This window comes from Struthio camelus, chromosome 1, assembly GCF_040807025.1.
Source record: "Struthio camelus isolate bStrCam1 chromosome 1, bStrCam1.hap1, whole genome shotgun sequence".
NCBI classification, from domain to species: Eukaryota; Metazoa; Chordata; class Aves; order Struthioniformes; family Struthionidae; genus Struthio; species Struthio camelus.
Window position 1 is genome coordinate 146,657,828 of NC_090942.1, and position 22,009 is coordinate 146,679,836.

A 22,009-nucleotide genomic window follows, 5' to 3' on the forward strand; every position below is an offset into this window, starting at 1 on the left:
AGCACTATGTATTTTGGATGATGACCACATAACTACAGCCTTAGAGCTAGCCAAGCCCGCTGCGAGTGAACTAGTGTAAGTTAATGGCATGACAAAATGTGGTGGGGATTTAGCCAGGCTTCCAGAACTGGTATCCATGCACACAGGAGACACCACCGCATTGATTTTCCTTGATTACAGCCCTCTCAGCAGGGCTATCAGCTCACCCTCTGTGTTAGATGAGGCCGTCCTGCTTCCAGCTACAGGGTGGTTTCTCCAGCCACGGTTTTCTGTACAGCATGGCATGTACGTGCCTCACAGTCCCACCATCTATCATTTACAGTCTTCCACTCAGTTACCACGAATGCCCTTTCTTTTGGCCTTGCTAATATACAATGCTATATTTTTACTTTATATATACACTATACGACTATATTTTTACTTTAAAACATTTCTTCCTTATCCAGCACTTGTAAGCAGTGGGTGGGGAAGTCCTGCCTTGTGCCAGATAGGATAAAAAGCTTTTTAAAGGAGATTGGCACCCACTAATTACTCTGATACAAATACAAGTTGTGCTTCTGAAAACCTCTCATTAGAAACAAGGATCAGAAAGTCTGAGATGAAGAAAACGGAGAGAGCAAAGCTCCTGCAGTGAGTGGTTGAGTATGAAGTGAGTAAAAATTGAGCTGTTGCCTTTTTTTTTTTTTTTTTTAATTCTTTCCGTTTTCCCCCGGGGAGGAATTTTTCCTCCTTCCCTTAGTCAAAGCACGCCCTTTCCTCCCGCGGGAGTGCAGTTTGCTTTCGCTGCCTCTCTAAGCTCTGTAAGGGAGCCCTCGGCTGTAAGCGCAGTCCCAGGCCTCCCGCGCCCGCCGCGGAGCAACGGGGACGGGCGCAGATGGGGGCCGGGACCGGAGCCGCCGCCGGGCGGGATCTGGCGCCGCGGCCGCTCCGCGGAAGGTGCGGTGCTGCCGGAGGCTGGAGCCGGGTGGCTGTTTCACGGCAAGAAGTTACGGGGAAGGGATGGTTGAAATAGGGAACTTGGCGAAACTGTACTTTTCTGGGTTGTCGTCTTGCTTCCAAAGCAAAAATGCATCTTTGCTTTGTTCTTGCTCACATCTGCCTTCCTCTGCTAAATTATGGAGCAGAGAGTAACCAGGGCCCCTGCCTTCTGACTCACTGGATCATAAATATCAAAAACAAGGGTGGGAAAGATACAGTAATTAGTCATCTCTATTTTCTCTTCCTATTTAATGCTTCAAACCAAATCCTTTCCAGTTTTTAGAGGATTAGGTGGTGAAGGGCAGGTAATCTGCTTTCATTATTATCTTTACTAGAGTTACAGTGGCTTTATGATAGCATATAGAAACATATTCTGCTTCCAGATTGCTTTGATATGATCTTCACTATTTCTTTAGCAGCAGTGCTCGTAGTTGCCCTTCTTTTCATCCTTTGTTTCTATCTCTGATTTTCCACCCTTGTGTGTTGTTATCATCTCAGCTGTAAGGCAAACTGTATGTTCATAGAGGAGTCGTTTTAAGCCTGAAGGCACAATTAGGTCCTTTACACCAGGGATTGCCAAAAACAAAATGAAAACACATGAGCTTGTAGCAGTCTTTAAGCTAGCCTTCGTAGACCATTCCCATCCTCTGGTGTCCAAAGGCAGGGAGCAGCTGTGCAGCTGCAGATCAGCACAGGATAGCCATTAAAAAGTAACATACCTGGTTTGCTTCGTAGGATAATTTTAGTTAGTGACAAAGTACAAAGCTAGGTGGTAACACAGTGGTATAACCATGGTAACAGATAATACGTACTAATAATAGTTGAACTGGAAAGAATTAAGTCCCCTGCTGAACACTATTGGAATTGATTCCCTGAGAATGTAGAATGGGTTGGAGGAAAAAAAAAAAGAAAAAAAAGAAAAAATACTGAGAATCTCAATTTCAGAGATTTTCGGACTTTAACCTTTTTTTCAAGGACATCCCTTGTTTTATAGCTGATGAACAGCGCCACTTTCTGGCTTGCCAGCCACAAGTACTGAGCAAGTAACTGCTCATGCCAGCTGGGAGATTATCTTAGTCGTTTCTGTCCTTGCTTGTTGCCTGTTCCCCTCCTGAACACGTGGATGCCTTGAAGCTATGGGAAAGGGGGAGGAACGGAGGACAAGGTGGAACAGCATAGTGCTATGTTGAGTATGTTTCTTCTAACGCCATAAAGCATGTTGAAATTAGCCTTTTTTATTATACTCTGATATACTGTTGAATGTGATTAACCTGTTTGTTGTGTAGAACATTTTTATAGAAGGTAGAAAACAGGTGCTTATTATCAGCAAACTGCTAAGCAACAACATACATGTGCAATCTATACTCCACACATTCATTGGAAAGGTTTGTCCTAATATTTACCTTAATATAACCAAAGTGAGTTAGAAGTGCTGCAGGTTTTTTGCTTTACTTTGGTGTGCAAATAATTTATTTCGTTATCTGAAGTTACAAAAAAAAAGAAAGTAAATTTGTTTTTTCTGTAGTTGATTACTGATTTTCAGCCTAACTATCAAGAGCTTATTCTGAAATTTGCTGTTAAAGATGTATGGCTCTTAACATCATTAAGGATGGGCTATTCCTTTCTACTGTGGTAGATTCCTAGAGTGAGTGATGGTGTGGCCACATCTGGGAACTACAGAGGGGAATAAGAATTGTTTGGCTACAGTGAATTAATGCTATTTTGGTCACAGGCAGGTAATTTTGAAATGGAGGTTTGTCTTTTTTCTGTGCTGTGAGACTTCAAAAGGATAGACTCTTAATCTAGAAATACATTCAACAAGTGAAATACTCTGAGGATAGTGGAAATTGCCTGAAGCCATACTGCCTTGGGGGATGAAGGAGCTAATTTTCTGACAGCTTCAGTCATGTAGATTGCATTCTGTAAAGCAATGCTGGGGAAAAATGGTGACTGCACAACCAGAGGTAGCTGCATAGAGAAAGTCATATACAACTGCTTGTAGTTGTTACAAATCATTTGAATTGGATCAACCTGTAAGCAGCCACTAAATGAAGAGGTCAAGCAAAATTTGCTAAATCTCTTCAAGCTGCTTTTAGGCAGCTAGAGGCTTTGTAGCATTCCTGGCATGTTGAATGAATAAATAGTTTCACTCAAAACAGTCATGTGCAATATCAATTGTTGAAGAGAGTAGATGGTGGATAAGCCTTACAGGCAATTGTAGCTATTTAACAAAGGGAAATATCTGCACATAAAATTGTGCTGACCACTTCCTGCTCTTCATGGCTCTATAGGATTTGGCCTTGTTTTGCAGAAATTACTGAATTATTGTAGAGTCCTATGACTTTTTATGTGGTGATATTAGGCTGAATAACTGATGGAGTATATGTCTCCTAGTTGTAAATGAGGTAATAATGTTTTAAGTTAATAATGATGTTTGGCAATTTTTCGGTTGAAATAAACTGTAAGACTGTGCTTGATATCCGCTTTAAAATAACCATTGCTGTTAATACTTTATCAGCTCTGTTGGACTTTGGGGAATCCACACTTACCTCACAGAATCACAGAATCGTTTAGGTTGGAAGGGACCTCTGGAGATCATCTAGTCCAACCTCCCTGTTGAAGCAGGGTCACCTAGAGCATATTGCCCAGGATCACATCCAGACGGGTTTTGAATATCTCCAGCGAAGGAGACTCCACCACCTCTCTGGGCAACCTGTTCCAATGCTCTGTCACCCTCACAGTGAAGAAGTTTTTTCTCAGGTTCAGGTGGAACTTCCTGTGGTTCAGTTTCTGCCCGTTGCCTCTTGTCCTGTTGCTGGGCACCACGGAGAAGAGGCTGGCCTCATCCTCTTGACACTCCCCCTTCAGATACTTGTACACGTTGATGAGATCGCCTCTCAATCTTCTCTTCTCCAGGCTGAACAGGCCCAGCTCCCGCAGCCTTTCTTCATAGGAGAGGTGCTCCAGCCCTCTAATCATCTTGGTAGCCCTCCGCTGGACTCTCTGCAGGAGTGCCATGTCTCTCTTGTACTGGGGAGCCCAGCACTGGACACAGGACTCCAGGTGAGGCCTCCGCAGGGCTGAGTAGAGGGGCAGGATCACCTCCCTCGACCTGCTGGCAACACTCTGCCTCATGCACCCCAGGAGACCATTGGCCTTCTTGGCCACAAGGGCACACTGCTGGCTCATGTTTAACTTGTTGTCCACCAGCACTCCCAGGTCCTTCTCGGCAGAGCTAGCTTACCTCCAGTGTTTCTTCATCGCTTCTCCAGTCGCTTCATTAGGAGTGACTCCTAATGCGAATAATTTAGTACCATCTCATATGTTCAGAATCCCCTTTGTCCATGTGAAAAAAATAAGTGATCTATAAAACTAGTATTTTAAGACTAATTTGGGTTTATAAGCAGAAGAGCTTATGTAGAGGGAAGGTTTACTAGAGCAAGAACTAAGAAAAACTTTGAAATACAAAAAGGAATGTTTTGGTGAGAAGTTTCTTCAAGTCCAGTGCCATCTTCTTTGAGTTATTTGAATCCTTTAGGTAAGAGTGTTAAAATTAGTTTTAATTAAGCTCATACAAATAGCTTGGAAAAAAAATGCTGTATGAAGTGTCTGCTGGGGAAGGTGCCAGCTGAGGAAGGAATTTGCCAGTAGTGGTGACAAATAGATGTTGGCTCATGGGCATCTGCACACATATATAAGCTTGCTGCTGTAATCACGATTATTGTTAAATTTAAGCTCTTTGTCCCTCCGTGGAGTCCCATAACTTGTGTTTCTTTACAATAATTTTTTTCTTCTAGTTAAGGCATGCAGTCTTGATTGCACTGTACTTTGCTTGGAGACATGATTCAGTAGTTAATCACCTCACTTGCTGAGAACGTGTGCTATATTTGTCTAACTCCACCTTCCAGACATGGGTCTGTCTCAGCAAAATTGATGAGCTTTCTGCAGATTTGTGTTTTCTCCCCATCAATTTATGCACTAATCAATCTTTTATTCCTCTTTGTTGATAGATTCAATATAAATAATTTTTCCCCTTTCTTGAATTCTTTATGTGTTATTTTCTGCCCCCTCTCCAATTTTTAAACTTCAATTTGAATAATCAATTCTTGGTCAATAAGCATTGTGATTCCCACCAATGCTATGTCTTTGACGTAAAACCACCTCACTAGTCTTTCTCTTGTAAAGAGGTGTAAGGATTAGCTGAGTCCAGTATCACACCAGTAGTGAATTTGTGAATTGTGAATTTGTCATTGACTATAAGTTTAAATTGTTTTCAGAATCACAGGCTAGCAGGAGATGACTGGTGCCCTACCTTGTGTAGCCATTGCTGCCATTCTATTCAGATGAACAGATTTATTGTTCCTCCCTGAGTGTTTTGGTTTGTGCTTGGTAGAATTAACATAGTGTTGTTTGAATTGTCCCACCTTTTTCCAAGCAACTCAGGGTTCAAATGAACCTTTTTTCATGATGTTTTGTATGTTTTAAGCTTTTGCTGTTATCCTGTCCTTTAACCACAGGAAGGAAATTCAACTATATTAAAAATTGTGTCACCATTTTTCTCTCTCTATTGTTTTTTTTCCTCCTTCCCTAACTGTGAACCCCATGCTGCCCCAAAATGGCCTCTCGCTTTGTATGAGTCCTTTGAGAAGCAGTCTAAGGTGCCAGGCTCTCATAAGTTTTCATTTCCCTGCAAAATCATGCAGGAGGAGCAGATTTCTTGAACAGAAGGATGCTATAATCTCCTAATGCTTTAATTCTCTAACTGTGCATGAAGCACAGCAGTATCACCCTAGAAAATAATTCTAAGGCAAGCATAGGAGCCAAAATTTTACAGCTCAGTAGGTTTTTCAACATCTGATTGCCTGTGCCAATGGTATCTAACTTGTACTCGAAAGATCATTGTTTGTCAATAAAGTTATGCCAGTTGAATTATGCTGTAAATCCATATTATGTGTTGTAAGTTTTGTAAATAACTGCCGGCTACGCAGCATTTTCCAAATGTTTTGCACTTACCTGATTCATTAGGCTGACCTTGTAAAAGCATTTAGTAGTAATAGCTGCCGAAATGATTCTTAGGACCATCTTAACTAAATATTTATTTAATGTCTTCGTGTTTTCAAACGCTGAGGTCTGTTTCCCAAGTGGAATTCTCTGGCTATGCCTTCTAACGTCATCATTTCCAGAATCTGATGAGTAGCTTTCTAGGGAATCCTGAAAAGATGTATATATGCATGTTATGTTCTACTTACTTTCAACCCTATTGCCTTCAAGGTTTATTCATGTTTAGTAACTAAGCAGTCTTGCACTCTTGCTCCAGATGTTCCTGAAAGATGATCACTTTGAGCTCTGAGCACAGTTGTTTTATAATGCACTGTAATGCTACGTAGCATCTTAGCATATAGACTTGGAACTATAAGCAGTAGGTTACCTGAGATAGAATTTGTCCTTGACCCCATCTTAATCCACAAGCAGGATTACTGTTGGGATCAGAAAATATCCAGAACTTAGTGCCGTGAGCAAACAAAGTGCTAGGTTGCTGCTGCAGTAATCAAAAGCAGATTTCATGATCGTTTTCTTTTTCTTTCCCTTTTGTGTGTGACAGGCAGAGGAGAGGACCACTGCTCTTGTCCTCAGTGTGGAAAGAAGAATGCTTGAGTAACTGAAATGGGCTGTCAGCAGCTGTTTACTTCCGGTGCTCTCTAAAGCCCTCCCCTTGCAGCTCTTAATTTGAACGCATTAGCGCTCTGAAGGCATTCGTTATACCAGTACAACACTGTGTAATTCTTCAGAGATGCTACATTTGCAAATAGGAAAGTCTCCATTACTTAAAATAAGTAATCTAAGTACAGAATGGAATTCCCAAAACTAAAGCAAGTTTTTATCACAACTCTGCAAACTGCTGCTGTAATTTTTTAGTAGACTGTTTTAAAAAAAAAAAAAAAAAAAGCTGGAACTTTGCTCTTGGATCATTAAATTCCTGTAGCTGCTGGTTACTTATTTACAACTGGAAGTTCACTAATCTCTTATGTTATAAAAATCTTAACGTGTTTAGAAAAAAAACTTCTGTGTTGTCTGTAGCCTGTTTGAGGTGATGGTTACTTATTTATTCAAATGTATATTTTTCTGTATAAGATCTTCATCCCAAAACTGCAAATCCTGGAATGATTTTCAGAAGCATTCTCATTCTCTGCTAGAGAGTTGCTGCTGCCCTGTGTCTGACAAAATTAGCATGTATTGCAATGATAACTGTGCAAGTGAAAAATCTGTTCGGGATTAGGTCTTAAGATTGTTGATCTAGCCATCTTGAATACTTATTTGGAGACATACCTAGCTTCAAATGTTCTAGACATACTTATGTAAAAGGTATGATGTGTGAAATAATTTCTGTTTTTGTCAGATATTTAATATAGATGATTCTGGTATGGGACTAATTGGTTGGCAGCTTAGAATGCTAGCAGGAGAGAGAGTTTTAAGTTAAGTATTCTTCAGTTGAGAGGCAGAGGGTTGTTTAACTTTTTCCAGTTCTGTTCCAGAAGTAAGTTAAATTTCTTTATTCACTGGAGACAAAATATTCAGCAAAGGCCAGAATAACTTTGCAATGCAAACCCAATTTTCATAGAATTTATGAATCATAGAAGTACTGTTTTTTCTCAGCTCTCTAGAATTTTCTGATATATTTTAAAATCTATGCAGCTCATTCAAGATAAAAATTCCTGAGCCAAATGACTAAGATGATAGTTTTCCCTTATGTCCTTGCTCCTTGGGCTGTAGAAAGGCTACTGCGGGCTCTCTGACTACAGTCCTATAGTTAGAGGAGACAGAAGAAAGGGAACCAGTAAAATTCTGCCCTCCCACTTCCTACCAAAAGTATTGCTGGGAAATGGAGTTTCCCACTACTTTGTGTTTCATGCTTTAGATTTTCTGCTGGGGGCTTCCATCTCTCTCCAACTTCTTACAAGTCACATACATAAAAAGTTATTTTGTTGTATTTCAGAAGATACCTCATAATGACGTTGTCTTCTTGTTTACTCTGGAACACGTTTGACATGAGTGCAGCTATGGACTCTAAACCCAATATACTTCTGTTTGTGGCTGATGATCTTGGCATTGGAGATATAGGTTGCTATGGAAACAATACCATAAGGTAAAAGATCTCTTGGTATAATATATTTAACATGATAAAACATCTATCCTGGGGAATTAAACCTAGTTATATAATAATAAATATTCCTAATTTCTTAATCAAATACTCTAGTAATTTGGGAACTTGTATATTTAAGTACTTGTATGTATTAGTATAGGATTGGGGACTAAGTAAACAATGTACAGTGAAGGGAAAAAAAATGTTTTTTCTTAATGTTGTTCCTGAAAATTCCTTTTTTGTCTCTGTGCTAACCCTCTAACCACCTGTTTTAGTATTACAGTTACTGTTTTCTCTCCTTCTCATGCATGAATTTCTTCATTCCTTTTTGTATATAGTTAAGCCTTACTCTATCCACCCAGTGCTTTCCCAGAATCCCTAATCCATTCGCTTATTGCCTTCTCCGATACACTCCAATCTAGACTCCTGCGGGCTGGCCCACCTGAGTCATTACATGATTTTGTTCCTTCAAAATTAGTGATTACATTCCTTCAAAACTAAAAAGGCAAAGCTGGAGCAAATGGGCATTGGCAGCACTTCTTACATGCCTCAGTTGATGTTCTCCAAGAGATGCAGCACCGTTTTGTTGGCATGCTCTGGGCATTTGTCCCTAATGTGATGTTGATACAATTGTGCAGAACAAGGAGTGTGTGGTACCATGTTGTCCTTCATCATGTTACACTCCTCATGGTGTTGTAATCTATTCTTCTGGAAGAGCTAGGGTCCCATACAAGTGTGACAATGTAAAGGTATATCACTATATCATGAAATAAATAGCACATGTTATCAACGTGGAACAAAAAAATCTTGGTTCCAAGAGCTCCAGACACCCAGGACGATTTTCTGGCTCAATGAACTCTGAAATTCAGGGTGCAGATGGGCTGCTGAAAGTGACCTCTTGGAAGTGTTGGAATAGAGGAGTACCATCCTTTTCTAGGTAAGTCTTTCCATTTCAGTTTTATTTTCAAACTAAACTGCACCAACAATTTCTAAGTTTCTTTTCAGGGTTGCCAAGTACACTCTATGGCTTTGTCCCAAGAATTGATTCTCCAGTGGCTAGAGCCTGCTTCACCTGCTGTATCAAACATGTTACCATACTAGTCCTAGAGCGTGTACAGAGAAGAGCTTTTTGAGGAATTTTTCAAAATCTCTATAGTTTTTCTTAACAATCTGTTAAAATAAGTTTGATATTGCCTTGCTTCTATTAATATGAAACTGTTGTTTAGGACCCCGAACATTGACCGTCTGGCTAGAGAAGGAGTGAAACTTACTCAGCACATTGCCGCAGCTCCGCTCTGCACTCCGAGCAGAGCAGCTTTTCTCACTGGCAGATACCCTATCAGATCAGGTTGGACCCACTTTTAAATTACAGATTTCTGTGTTCAGTGCAGGGGTGCTAAGATACACAATACGTATTAGAACAGAAGATAACTCAACTATTTCCTTAACTTGGGATAGAAAAAACTTTGCCAGTGGCTCAAACTTCAGGTAAATGACTTCTGAATGGTAACCACTGCCTCACCAGCTAACAGACCTTTAGCCTTTATAGGATGTGGGAGATACGTATGATGCAAATAAATTAGTATGGATAAATGCCAACAACATTAAGTAATATATGTCACTTCCTTACTGCAACACAGCATGATGCTAACTGTTGGAACGCCTCTTGGCAGTGAGGGTTAGAGGTGAGGGGCCGAAACAAGGGTCCCAAAAGGAAAGGGCAAGTTCAGTACCTCTGCAGTGCAGCAAGTCACAAAACTCCTCTGAAAATGAAACACTGGATCCATTCCACACCTATTAAGGCACCTTTTGGGTAACTTTATAGGTATCCTTCTCTTGCTGGGAGCTATATAGGAAATATAGATGCTTACTTTAGAAAGGCAAAGTGCAAAATCAGTATATGTGTTAGGTGAACTGTGTGTCATCTAAACATGCCACTGCTGTAGTCATTACATCTCTGGCATGAGTCATGCTAATTCAGTGTTGACTGCAGCTTGCCTTTGACCTCCATAATTACAGCTTATACAGAGAAGACATTTAGTCTACCCTTTTGGCTACACCAAAAGTGTGAAGTTTGCACCTGCTGAGTAGGAATTCTATTTCAAATTCTTAGCAACAATGAAATCAAGCCTTTTTGTAAGACTTTAAAGATACCTAGTGAGAAAATTTATTTTAAGCATATAAACCTTATTACTCTAAGATCTGAGTACATGATAGCTTTTGATATATTTATATTCAATACATCACTCTAAAATAGGGAAATGCAACTGGAACAGGAAGACTGAATTATCACAGTTGCTCAGAAAGGCAGAAAATAAAACTTACTATATACTGTCATCACTAATTTATTTTCAAATTGATGGTAAAACTGGTTTCAAATGGTATTTGTTTTAAAATATAACTCCTGACTACCTGAAGTACTTAGATACAGTATTGATAATGTGATGTGACTGCCTACAAGACATGCCTGGCTTTACATCTTGTGATGAGCTCTGTTAGCTTCAGGTGAAGCACCTGACTCAGAGGCTGACAAGAGCAGCCTGGCCTCTGCATGCACAGAGGGAAAGACGTGCACAGAATGACCTGGATTATTTTTGTCAGGGATGGCCTCCAGCAATCAGTACCGAGTGCTGCAGTGGAACGCAGGGTCAGGAGGGCTCCCTGCAAATGAAACCACCTTTGCTAGGCTGCTACAGAAACAAGGCTATACCACTGGACTGATAGGTAAGTGAAAATGTTTTATCATGCATTTGAAGAATGATCTAGTTATATGAAGGAAATCTGGTGACTGTATTCACCCGAAATGGTCCATTAGTCATAGATATAAATCCTCCAAAAGACAGAGGGGAGAAAATACTGATATTTCCAGAAAGACTAAAAATGCTACAGTTTAAAGACTTTATAACAAAATTAATGACTGTACCGGGCACCTGAAACAGAAGAGATTAAAAACTGACTTGGTTGTAATGGATTAGCATTTATTTTGTGTGGCTTAAAACTTTTCAAAGATTGGTCCACTGAGAGAGTTTTGTCTTCTTGGTACAAACAAGAAAGTTTGTACCCACAGAGCAGAAGTTTGCGCTCATAAAGCAGGAGTATTTCACAGGTGAGGCTGTGAGTCCCCAAGGAGGCATAGCCTTGTGGCAGTTTCCTCAGATAAAGCCAAGCTGCAAAAGTGTGAAGGAAACATCACTATAGCACATCTGTCTATCTGTAACCTGGATCAGACCTCAAGACTTTCAAGATCCATCATTCCTCTGTCAAATATCTTTAAAATTGACTAGCAAAGTATCTTCCCTTCTGTTCAGCTTTCATTACTGTTCAAGTGATAAAGGCTTCTGCAAAGAATCCTTTCATGTAAATTGACTAAGTACAGTCAGCACTGGCTCCCTTAAAACCAGGGTTTGGGTCCGGCTGTGCCAAATCCGCTGCCATCTCCAGTGTTAGGAAACAGACATGGCTGTGTTGAATTGAGCTAATTAAGTGCAGTCTTCCTGACTGAGCCTGTAATTACGTGGCAATTACCTACCCCAGCAAACCTTGGGGTCTTCTGATCCAGCAGGTTTTTCAAGCAGACAACAGCTTTTGTCTGCTCAGTCTATTTGGTGGATAAGGCAGGGGTAGAGTGAAAGGTTGGTTTATACCTTTTCATCTCTTTCATATGGAATGGAGACATGCTTGGGAAATCATCTTCCTGAGGCTAGTGATTGTTTGTTAATATTGGCTGAAAATTCACTGGATCTTCCAGTAAGTTTGTAACATTATATTAATTATTATTAATGAAATTGCAAGTCAAGCACTTAAAGTTAGAAAGGGACTGTGGTAAAGCAGTCTGCAAGTTAGAGTGTCTTCAGTCCTCTAGTTGAAGGCTAATGGAAACCCCATCCTTATGTGATCCTCATCACTTCAGTAGCTGAGTGTTTTGCAAGTTTCTCTGTTTGCTGCATGGCCATTGGGGAGTCATATGTTATGGTATAACATTCATCTGATCAGGCGTTGTATTTAATGAGCATCTTGTGCACTGGGGAAATGCTTTGATACCCTTTTTTCAGAAAGGGAGCGACTTACCTAATTCCTAAACAGTACTACCTTGGCTTCTTTTGAGTTGTCTGCACTAATGTTCTAATTTGTTTCATGCTTTAAAACCTTCAGGGAAGTGGCATCAAGGTGTAAACTGTGAATCCTTCAATGATCACTGCCACCATCCTCTAAACCATGGGTTTGACTACTTCTATGGCATGCCTTTCACGCTCCTGAACAACTGTCAGGAAAACAAACCTCCAGAGCTGGGTGCAGCCCTTCAAGCTAAGCTTTGGCTATACAGTCAGATGATTGCCCTTGCTGTGTTCACTCTCACTGCTGGAAAACTGACTGGTTTGATTTCCATCTGTTGGAAGATAATTGCCTGTTTTACTTTGTTGGGCTGCATTTTCTTTATTTCTTGGTACTCCAGTTATGGCTTCGTGCAGTATTGGAACTGTATCCTGATGAGGAATCATGATATCACTGAGCAGCCGATGAGGCTGGAGAGGACTGCTTCTCTCATACTGAAGGAGGCAACATCATTTATCAACAGGTGACTAATTGTCTGCAGTTTTCTTTAAAGGGGGCAGGGTGTTTTGAGCTCTTGCAATAGAGTGTTTTCTACAGAAACTGTAGTTGTGTCTTGATAATTGCTTTGAAAGTCATATCAGTGTTCTGTATTTAGAAACTCCATGCACTTATGCTTTAGTTGCAACTGTCTTGAATTTGAACTTACAACAAATGAGATAGATTTTTAGCGAAGTGATACATAATTAGGAAACTGTTCTAATTCATTATATGCTTGGAGCAAATAATACATTTGCTCCAAGATTAACCAGCTAAATTATACATTTCACTCTACAAGCCTCATTTGTGCTGTTTCTCATAAGCCCAATAAAAACACCTAGACAGAGCACTGCATGTTACACAATTATTCCAGCTAAATATCTAACAAACACTTGAAGTTCATTTTCATGGCATTCAAATGCTTGAGAAGAAAGCAAGTTAAGATGATCCATGTTCTAGCCCCAAGTTCTTCTGCCTACACAGCCTTGGGTACTTATTTCTGCACATGAATTGTCTTTCTATAAAACCGGAAAGTAACTATTCTTTTCTTCAAGACTGAAAACAAATATAATGAAAACTGTAAGTGACTCCCTTAGAAAAGCTGTGTAAATACTAAATATGCGATTGCATCTGGTTGGTTTTATCTTAAAAGGCATCAGAGTTAGGTATCTAATTCATTTAAGCACTCTATACATGCTATGCCTATCTACACATTAGAATTTTAAAATAATCAGTCTGATTGAACACATTCTTTCTTTGATATGTTTTATGCAATAAGAAAACTGCTAACCATGATCAATGGAGATATGTTGGATGTGGGTACAGTCTAGACCCAATGTGTGTGTCTGTGCATGAATGATGTACATTTATTATTATTATTATTATTATTTAGAAACAGGCACAGACCGTTCCTTCTATTCGTTTCCTTTCTACATGTTCATACCCCACTTTTCACTACGGCAAAATTTCTGAAGAAGAGTCAACATGGTTTATATGGAGACAACGTAGAAGAAATGGACTGGATGGTGGGTACGTATTTGTCATAAAAGATTTGTCTTATACATATACCTGTGTGCTTTAAAGCAGGAAGAGTAATAAAGCCAAGGTATCTAAAGAAGTCTAAACTATTAAAAGCTTCTCCTAATATGTGCCGAAGATTACTTTATGAAATACTATAAAAAGTCTTGATCTACCTGTTTGGTTAATAGGAACCTCGCTGTCTCCCTTCTTAAATTTAAGGCAAAATTCTGGATTCTCTTGACAAGGAAGGTTTGAAAAATAATACATTCACATACTTTGCCTCTGACCATGGAGGACATTTGGAGGCTCGGGATGGTTCTGCCCAGCTAGGTGGCTGGAACGGTATCTATAAAGGTAGGAAATACAGTATGACTTTATATGAAGGTTAGAAACAGCTGTATAATGAACTTGCCTTGCTAAAGCTGTCAAGGATGGAATGAGTTGCATTATTTTCTAGATGAAATATGCATGTCATGCAGAGGTGCTTTAATGTTTAAGTCACCTTTTCTTTCAGTAAGATGCAAGCATTATTATTGATCTCTATGATAAAGGTGTTTTATTGTTTGGTACCTTTAAGACATTCATTTTTTTTTCTCAACTGAAAGTCATAGAGGGAAGTTTGTTTATTGTTGTTGAGTGTTTGCTTTTCAAAGGAAGATTTGCTGTTCCTACCATCTTCCTAGATTGCATTTCAGCCCTTCTGAAGTATGTGAAATCCAGTGCAAATGAAGAGTAAGTCTTCTGGATAAACAGTGTATTACTGTGTTTTTTGTACATTCAAATGTAACAAGCCCATGGATAGGTTTGTGTTTAATTCTGTAACTGCCTTGAAACTGCTATACATTGTTTTTTTTTCACTACAGGTGGGAAAGGTATGGGAGGCTGGGAAGGAGGGATCCGTGTGCCAGGCTTATTTAGATGGCCAGGAGTGTTACCTGCAGGCATAGTTATCGATGAACCTACAAGCCTTATGGACATTTATCCCACTGTAGTTCATCTGGCTGGAGGAATGTTACCCCAGGACAGGTATGGACACAAGAAAGCATATTCGCTGTGTCATCTATTGTGATGTCAATGAGTGTTATTTTGTGTGTGCTTTTATGACGAGGAAGGCATTAAACAATGGATTTTGTTGACCTGTTGCATTAATGTACTGTTACACACAACAGGGAGACACAGTAGGCTATAGAGTTCATAGGTGCAGAAAAGATCTGCATCTCTAAGTTTGTAAATATATTCGCTGAGTGCTTGAACTAAAAAGAGCAAGCTGCTAACCACTGGACACCATAAAGGTCCCTGATCACAGAAAATCCCTGTGGTAGGTATAGTGACGAGGGAGGGAACAGAAATGGAGGTAGGAAATCAGAAGTTCTTTTCTGTTAGCTTGCCTTATTCCCACACCCTCCCCCACCCCCTCTAATAGAGGGAAAAAATACACGACATGAGTGGTTGAAGGGCCAGTTACGATGTCTTGAAAAGACAACATTTTTGATGTCATTTTATTGTCATTTTTAGTGCTGTGAAATGAGGAACCATTGCCTCTTGTAGACCTTCAGAATGTGTGCAATTGATTTAAAGAAAAACTATAGAAAGATAATCTCTTTTGGTTTTGTTCAAACTTTTTTCAACAGGAAGAAAAAAGCAAACTTGGTGATTTCAGTCTTAAGCATTTCAGCCTTTAACACTTAATCACCATTCATATGAAGAGGAGAGGGCCAGATGCGTATGTCGCTCAGTGCATATGTAGGTGATGTGGGTCAAACATGCTGACCTCTCTCCAAAACGCTTGAACCCACATCTCCAACTGCATCTTCCAGGCTGTGATTATTCTTTCCCTAGATGAAACTGTTTCAGGTTTTTACTTGCTTAATATTCATTGGAGTTAAGAGTGAAACTTTCTCACTGAGACTGACACAAAGTGAGGTGATTTCAACAGGAGAGAGTGACAGGGTAGCTAACTACCCCAAGGTCACTGAGTTTCTTAGGAAACTTATAATCCTTGGAGATCCCTCAAATATTCCTCAGCCTCAAGCCTAGTCTATCTAAGATTTTAAACTGCTGAGTGAATTCTGACAGACATGCCCAGAGGTACTTTCCTGACCAGGGTAGTTTTTGAATTATGGCCGATTCCAAATTCCTCCTGAAGTCATTAAACTCATCCTTGCTCAAGAGGTTTCATGAAGCTCTTTTGAAAACTGCTGTGTATAAACAAATTTGAGATCAGTAATGATTTCTTGAATAAAGGATTTTTTTTCCAGTAGGTTAAATGCTAAGTACCAATTGTTTACCAATTGTTAAATAGAATGAGTTGACACTGCTGTTTTTTTAATAGCATTTTTACCTAGTGACTTAAAATATTAGCTTGACATGCTGATGGCTGCTCCAAATGTATGGCCAATTTACTGTGTAAGCTCTCTAGCACTGGTGCAGCCAATGCAAGGACAGTGATAAGTATGCTGCTCATTCTGTCAGGTTTGCCCCAATTTGAATACCCTTCTCTCCATCACATTAGAGTAATTGATGGACAGAACTTGATGCCTTTACTGCAAGGAAGAGTTCAACAGTCAGAGCATGAGTTCCTGTTTCACTACTGTGGGTCCTATTTGCATGCAGTGCGGTGGCACCAGAAGGACAGTGAGTATAAATATTTGTTTCACGCTAGCTGGAAAACATAACAAGCATTTCCTTCCTCTTCATAGCCATCTTGCTAGCTGCTAGATTTCTTGCATGAGTGTGTTATCAATACTGATCTCTGTTCTTGAAATTGTTCTGCGTGATATGCCAGTGCCTCTGGCCAGCTGAAGGTGTCTCATAGCCTGTGTTCTCACTGCACTTCCTATTCATTCTTGTATATTACTTATAAATATCTACTTGCTATCTAGTACTATAGTGGGAGGGTTTTATTGTTTTCTTCATATTTCTAGTGTTTTCCATCCTCAAAATCAATACTGAGTGTAGAGAAGCCGATTCCTGATGTGTGTAGGTGAGGGTAGTAGTGAGGAAAGGAGAACTCCTTCGTAAATAGCTATATTGCTATTGCTTGAAGACACTTTTCATTTTCCTCTTTTGTCTCCTACTTGTGCCCTAATATTTCCTTCCTCCCAGGTGGAGCCATCTGGAAGGCTCATTATGTGACCCCAGTCTTCCTTCCACCTGGGGCTGGAGGTTGTTACGGAAAGAGAATTTGCCCATGCTTTGGGGAAGGTGTGACCCATCACAATCCTCCGTTGCTGTTTGATCTCGCACGAGACCCTTCTGAAACCAGACCTCTAGCGGCTGACACTGAACCCCTCTTTGACACTGTAATAAAGAGGATTGGAAGAGCCATTGAAGAGCATCGCAGGACACTGACTCCAGTCCCGGAGCAGCTCTCCTTGTACAACGTCATATGGAAGCCGTGGCTGCAGCCGTGCTGTGGGACATTCCCATTCTGTTGGTGTGATAAGGAGGGTGACAGCACACGTACTTCGTGAGATGGATGGCCACTAATATGTTCTGTGGCGCTGAGTTCTCTACTGAGAAAGGTTTCAGAAGATAATCATGTTGGGGCCCAATAAAATATTGTTTTTCTTGGAAGAAAAGTAGATGAAAATAAAGAAAAGGAATGTTGAACAGAGACTTTTTCCCTTTCATTCTTCATGACTAGGCAAAGGTCTAAGAAATTTCCTGTCTTGTGTGGAAAGGGCCTGAGAAGAGACCAGTTTTTCAGATTTGCATCTAAGAGGCCACTGTAGAGGTATATTCCTAAACTGTGTCTAATTAATACCTACCCAAGGAAGACAACTGGAAAACTCTCTGCAGAGAGCCTAGTGTATGGTGTTGAACAGGCAGCCAATAAGAAATACTAGACTTGTGTGGATGTTTGCATATGTGCCCCCACAGTCTACAAATCATGGTCGTACTCTAGCCAAAAATAGGAGTTTGAGTCGTTATTGCTTCCTCTCCTCCTTTCTCTCTCTGCAAAAATACTGTTAAATTCTGTTGGTCTACTAGTACAAAAATACCGCTATATGAAGTACACTTGAACACCCGAGACAGAGTGTATCTGATTTAGTGAAGGATATTCTTCAAGTTATAAAGAGCTTTTTGAACAGATCTGCAGCTTTAGCTGGGTAACAATAACATTTCACAGATAGTATAAAGTATAAAATGTTGAAGTCCAAAATAACTCTACAACAGTTGCAACAAGGAGATAAATGATTCGTTCTTCAGAACGAGGTCCTATTGTATACTAGTTCGGTAGATAGCAATTTTATTGAATAAAAGATGCCAATAAAAATGTTTTATCTAAATAACTTACACTATTTCGAAGTCAAAGTTCTAGAAAAACAGGGTTCACTTGAGAGAGTCATTGGAATTAATGCTTAAAAATATTTAGTAGTAGACTATTTAGTTTTAAAACTGTTCACCAGCCACCACTCGGATAAAGGAATCTTGCCAATGCTAGTCCCAAAAAATAGTAGTGTAGCCTTAGCCGGATTTTTCAAAGGAGATCTGTGACTTCCTGTTTACACTGAAATTTGCAATGAGTTTACAGAGATTTTAGTACCTTGATCTATACTAAGGACTATTTTCTGCGTAAGGTAGATGGAGTCAGAGGTCTTTATAAGCATGCTGGTAAAGCTTTGTAGAGAAATTGGGATCTGGAGAAGGTAAATGGCAACTGATTATTGATATTGATAGCTTCCCTCCCCCCTGGAATGTTCCTGCAAACGTTTTACCTGCTCTGCCAATTGATTCATTTTAGTTGATTAAGAGTTTTCTTCACATTTCTTTAGTGGTTTTTTTTCATAAGTATAACCTAGACATTTGTAGAAGTTGTTTCTATTTGTGTCATTTCAGTATTTGTTCTTCACTATTTTAAGTTCCCTCAGAAACCTCCTCACACGTAAGAAGGAATATATGAATGTCCATATTTGCTTTTAGAAGACAAATATGTGAGAATAGCCAGATAAAGAATGGTAACATAAAGCACACCACAATTGAAAAGTATGTGTTTGCTGACGGAGAATTCATCTGCAGGCAGTAGTGAATAAACAACAGCTTCCTGTGGTTAGGCACAGTCAAAAACAGCTTATTTGAAGAGAAGGAAATACTGCAGGGCTCCAAATGCAGCAATCTCCTTTCTGCTTTGTTATCACAAAGCTGTAACTCTGATAAAAGATCTTGCTTCAAAGCTTAGTTCTACTGAGGACAATAACTAATCACAGCTGTTACCGCTGTATTGAGTGACTAACAGAGTGGTGAGTAAGAGGATGCAAGGTCTGTACTAGCAGAATGTCTCCTCCAGTTCCAAATACTTAGTTTTCTTATCAGGGAAAAACTTAAGGTTTTTTTTTTTAAGGCAGTCCAGCAACAGCATGGGCACATCTTCAGCTGTGATGACATGGGGAGAATGATGGAAACGGTCTAGAAAAGATAAAAGACTTTAGTTATAATTTGGACTGTAGACAGATGTAAATTAGTACTTGCACTACTAGTAACTTTTAAAGAACCACCCAAAGCATGACATAATTTTCAAGAAACTCTCTTTGCACTGGAAGCATCACAAACGTGTTAGGTAATCATACCAAGTAAATACTATAATCAAATAGGTATTGGTAAGAGTAGCCAAATTTAACAATTTGTCTCATATACAAATAACTAACTATGAGCAAAGTGATCAGTGAAAACAAATGTAAACTATGTGAGCAAAGTGCTCAACAAATCGAACTGCCTTCAACCATACTTATCCCTCCAGCACTTTTATACAAATCTCATAGTTTAAAGTGCTACGTCTTTCTGTCACACTGACTTCTACTGCCTTCTCTCAAACACAGTGTTAAATTCAGCATTCACGGTATTAATATTCAAGGCATTCAGGGGCCTGAAATGTCAACAAATGAACAGACATTATTATTTATAGCATTTCTTCCATGGCACTGAAATACAGCAGCAGTGGAGTTTATACAAATCTGCATAGAATTAACTGCACGAGGAATCTAGGAAAGGCAGCAGCCATGTTATGCCAGGATTTCAAGAAAACTTTGTGCTCGGTCAGCCAGGAATTCATGTAAAACTTTAACAGCAGTTCCAGTTTGCTTGCTGTTCCTGGCGGGGATCCCAGTCAGTTGCTCTGTGAAGACTGGGGGAAGGGACGGCAAGAGGAAAAACATCAAGTCAGCACCACTTCCTCCCAGTGATCTTAGTGGACCGGTGCTGCTAAGCAAACCAAGGAGTGCAAGGAATTTCGGTGCAAGAAGACTAATTGAGACGAGTTTGTTTTCCATGTTGTTTAAAAGGGGGTTGGCTTCTATTGGTTTTGATGACTGTTTACTGTGTCTTGCTGGCTTAGCGAGGAAATTAGAGTCTGATGTTTTCTTAGATTTCTGTAAGTAACTGTGCTTATTTCAAAAGGCAGTTGTTTGTTAACTTTTATGGATTTTTTTTTTTTTCATTTAACAGATAAGGAAACTGTACAAGCTCTAGGGCCCAGGACCATGTTCGTCATGCTCTCGTAGGGGTGTCAGTGAGAGCTCTACTTTCACAACGAAACAGCACCTAACAGAAAAAGGTGAATATGCACGTTTAAATGGATTTTTTTTATGAGTTTGGTATTTCTCTTAGCCTTTCAGTAAGAGTACCATTCCTAAAATGGTTTGCAGTAAATCAGAGAGCACTAATTTTCAGCATGTCACGAGCAAAGATACTAAGACATGAGTATCTTTTAGGAGCACTGCAACGGCTTGATTCCAAGTTCACGGCTTTCCCACAGGGCTGTACAAAGTCTCTTTCTAAATAATAACGTAAATGCTGTCACCAGTGGCTGTGTCACTGTAACCTATTGAAAGAAAGCAGAAGATAGCAGAGCTGCTATACCAGCTTGGAAAACTTATGAACACTCTTAGGAATCTAGGGATTTCTTAGATGCTCAGATCTATCTGACACTTTTGTTCTACTGTAGCTTACAGGGGCTGTAGTAATCCTCAGTTACTCAACCTAGACTGAGAACGTTTTCATTGCAATAGCTTGGGCTTACTGATGTACCCCCCAACCCTTTTAATCACAAAGCTGCCCGCCAGCTGCCGGGAAGGCAGAGCCTGGCTGGCTTTGTTAAAGCACCATGGAGAAGTTTCATTACAGATAAGGGCCAGAGCCGTTGCTGGCTCTGCCTCCTCCCAGGTTAATGCCTTTGAGCATTTGCCTTATCATTGCCTCAGCACTGCATGGGGCTATTAATTTCTTGGTGCTTTTGTGGGAATTGCTGCTAGGCTGTGATAAAGAGGCACCAATACCGTGCAAAAAAGTGATGTTAATTCCTAGTAGTGAGTTATTTGCTTCACATTAATGTAGCCTTTTTTTGGAAGCATGACACTGGACCTATGGCATCTGCACTGGCAACAAGATCCTTCTTCAAACACTTGGTGAGAGAGGGCTCTCTGCTTTCCCATTAACCTCTGAGTCAGCCAGTGAGCAGGGAGGATGAAGTCTCAGTACTCTCTCTTGGGATCCTGCCCATAAAGAGAGTGAAGTGCCATAAACCACATGGAAGATGCTACATTTAACACAGATTAAGCGCATAAGAAACAAGGATATGGACAAGAAGCATAACTTTTTGAAGCATATCATTTTGGCCGTAGGCAGATGGACACCTGGATGTTATTTGTAAAAATCATCAGTGGACTTGGATCTGACCCCTTTTATACTATTTTCCTAGTAAGAATAGCATCATTTACAGTTTTCTTATCCTATGACTCATTCTTTGAAACTCATAGGGCAGGATTATGTCTTACTCTGTCCAATTTATCATTTTGCAGACATACAAAGTAACTATCATTCTTATATACCATTTAAAGTGGAAAAAGTTTCTCTCAGAAAATGCTGCTGTTTTCCCATTTGAGAATGTACTGATTGGGTGGAAAAAAAGAACAAGTTTTTCATTAGTCAAGATGGAACCTTTTAGGAACTTTTACTTTGTGTTTAGAAGTGACTTTTTAATTACAAATGTGCCTTCTACAATTATAAAAATAAAAAATCAAAATGGAAACAAACCATCTTTTTTTTGTTGTTGAACGTAAGTAAGCTTATTAGCCTCAAACTATTCCTTAATGGAACTGAGAACATCTTTGTTCTTGTGCTGGTTTGAAATGCAAAGAAGTGTGGGAAAGTAAGAATTTCTTATGGACTGGATATTTCAAATTCTGATCTCTTTCCACACAGAAGAAAATAAAAGGCACCTCTGATTTATTTTGGTGTGCAGCATTAAGATAAGCCTGTACCAGTCCCCGTGGAACCAATTTA

The 22,009-nt window shown here is 39.7% G+C and overlaps 2 protein-coding genes across 14 annotated transcripts in view; both read left to right on the forward strand.

Annotated features, from left to right (window-relative positions):
• The first annotated feature begins 485 nt into the window (after positions 1-485).
• Positions 486-17,347, forward strand: LOC104138701 (arylsulfatase D). 6 transcript variants are annotated; one of them, XM_068921780.1, is made up of 11 exons: positions 536-649; positions 3,895-4,041; positions 7,973-8,122; positions 9,346-9,467; positions 10,721-10,843; positions 12,272-12,695; positions 13,602-13,738; positions 13,949-14,083; positions 14,593-14,755; positions 16,242-16,363; positions 16,835-17,347. In XM_068921780.1, the coding sequence occupies exons 2-11, from the start codon at positions 3,995-3,997 to the stop codon at positions 17,200-17,202; spliced, it is 1,791 nt and encodes a 596-aa protein (XP_068777881.1). In that variant the 5' UTR covers positions 536-649; positions 3,895-3,994; the 3' UTR covers positions 17,203-17,347. The 6 variants fall into 6 exon arrangements, with proteins under 6 accessions (XP_009664741.2, XP_068777881.1, XP_009664744.2 ...); XM_068921774.1 differs by lacking the exon at positions 536-649 and adding an exon at positions 777-978 and having other exon boundaries at positions 3,497-4,041; XM_068921761.1 differs by lacking the exon at positions 536-649 and adding an exon at positions 783-936.
• LOC104138700 (arylsulfatase D) overlaps positions 17,345-22,009 on the forward strand; it is a 28,628-nt gene continuing 23,963 nt past the window's right edge. For 2 of the 8 annotated variants that reach the window (XM_068921818.1, XM_068921829.1), the window contains exons 1-2: positions 19,857-19,985; positions 20,174-20,282. The gene's annotated coding sequence lies outside the window, so the exon portion shown is untranslated. Of the gene's footprint in view, positions 17,466-19,674; positions 20,100-20,173; positions 20,283-22,009 lie in introns of those variants that run through there. The other 6 variants (XM_009666441.2, XM_068921837.1, XM_009666444.2 and 3 more) reach the window with 5 other exon arrangements.

Bases quoted from the DNA above. Each gene is read 5' to 3' on its own strand.
- LOC104138701 (XM_009666449.2), top strand. From the start codon at position 875: ATGGGGGCCGGGACCGGAGCCGCCGCCGGGCGGGATCTGGCGCCGCGG. The intron at 8,123-9,345 runs GTAAAAGATCTC...ACTGTTGTTTAG, and splicing joins TATGGAAACAATACCATAAG to GACCCCGAACATTGACCGTC. The intron at 16,364-16,834 runs GTGAGTATAAAT...CCTTCCTCCCAG, and splicing joins GCGGTGGCACCAGAAGGACA to GTGGAGCCATCTGGAAGGCT.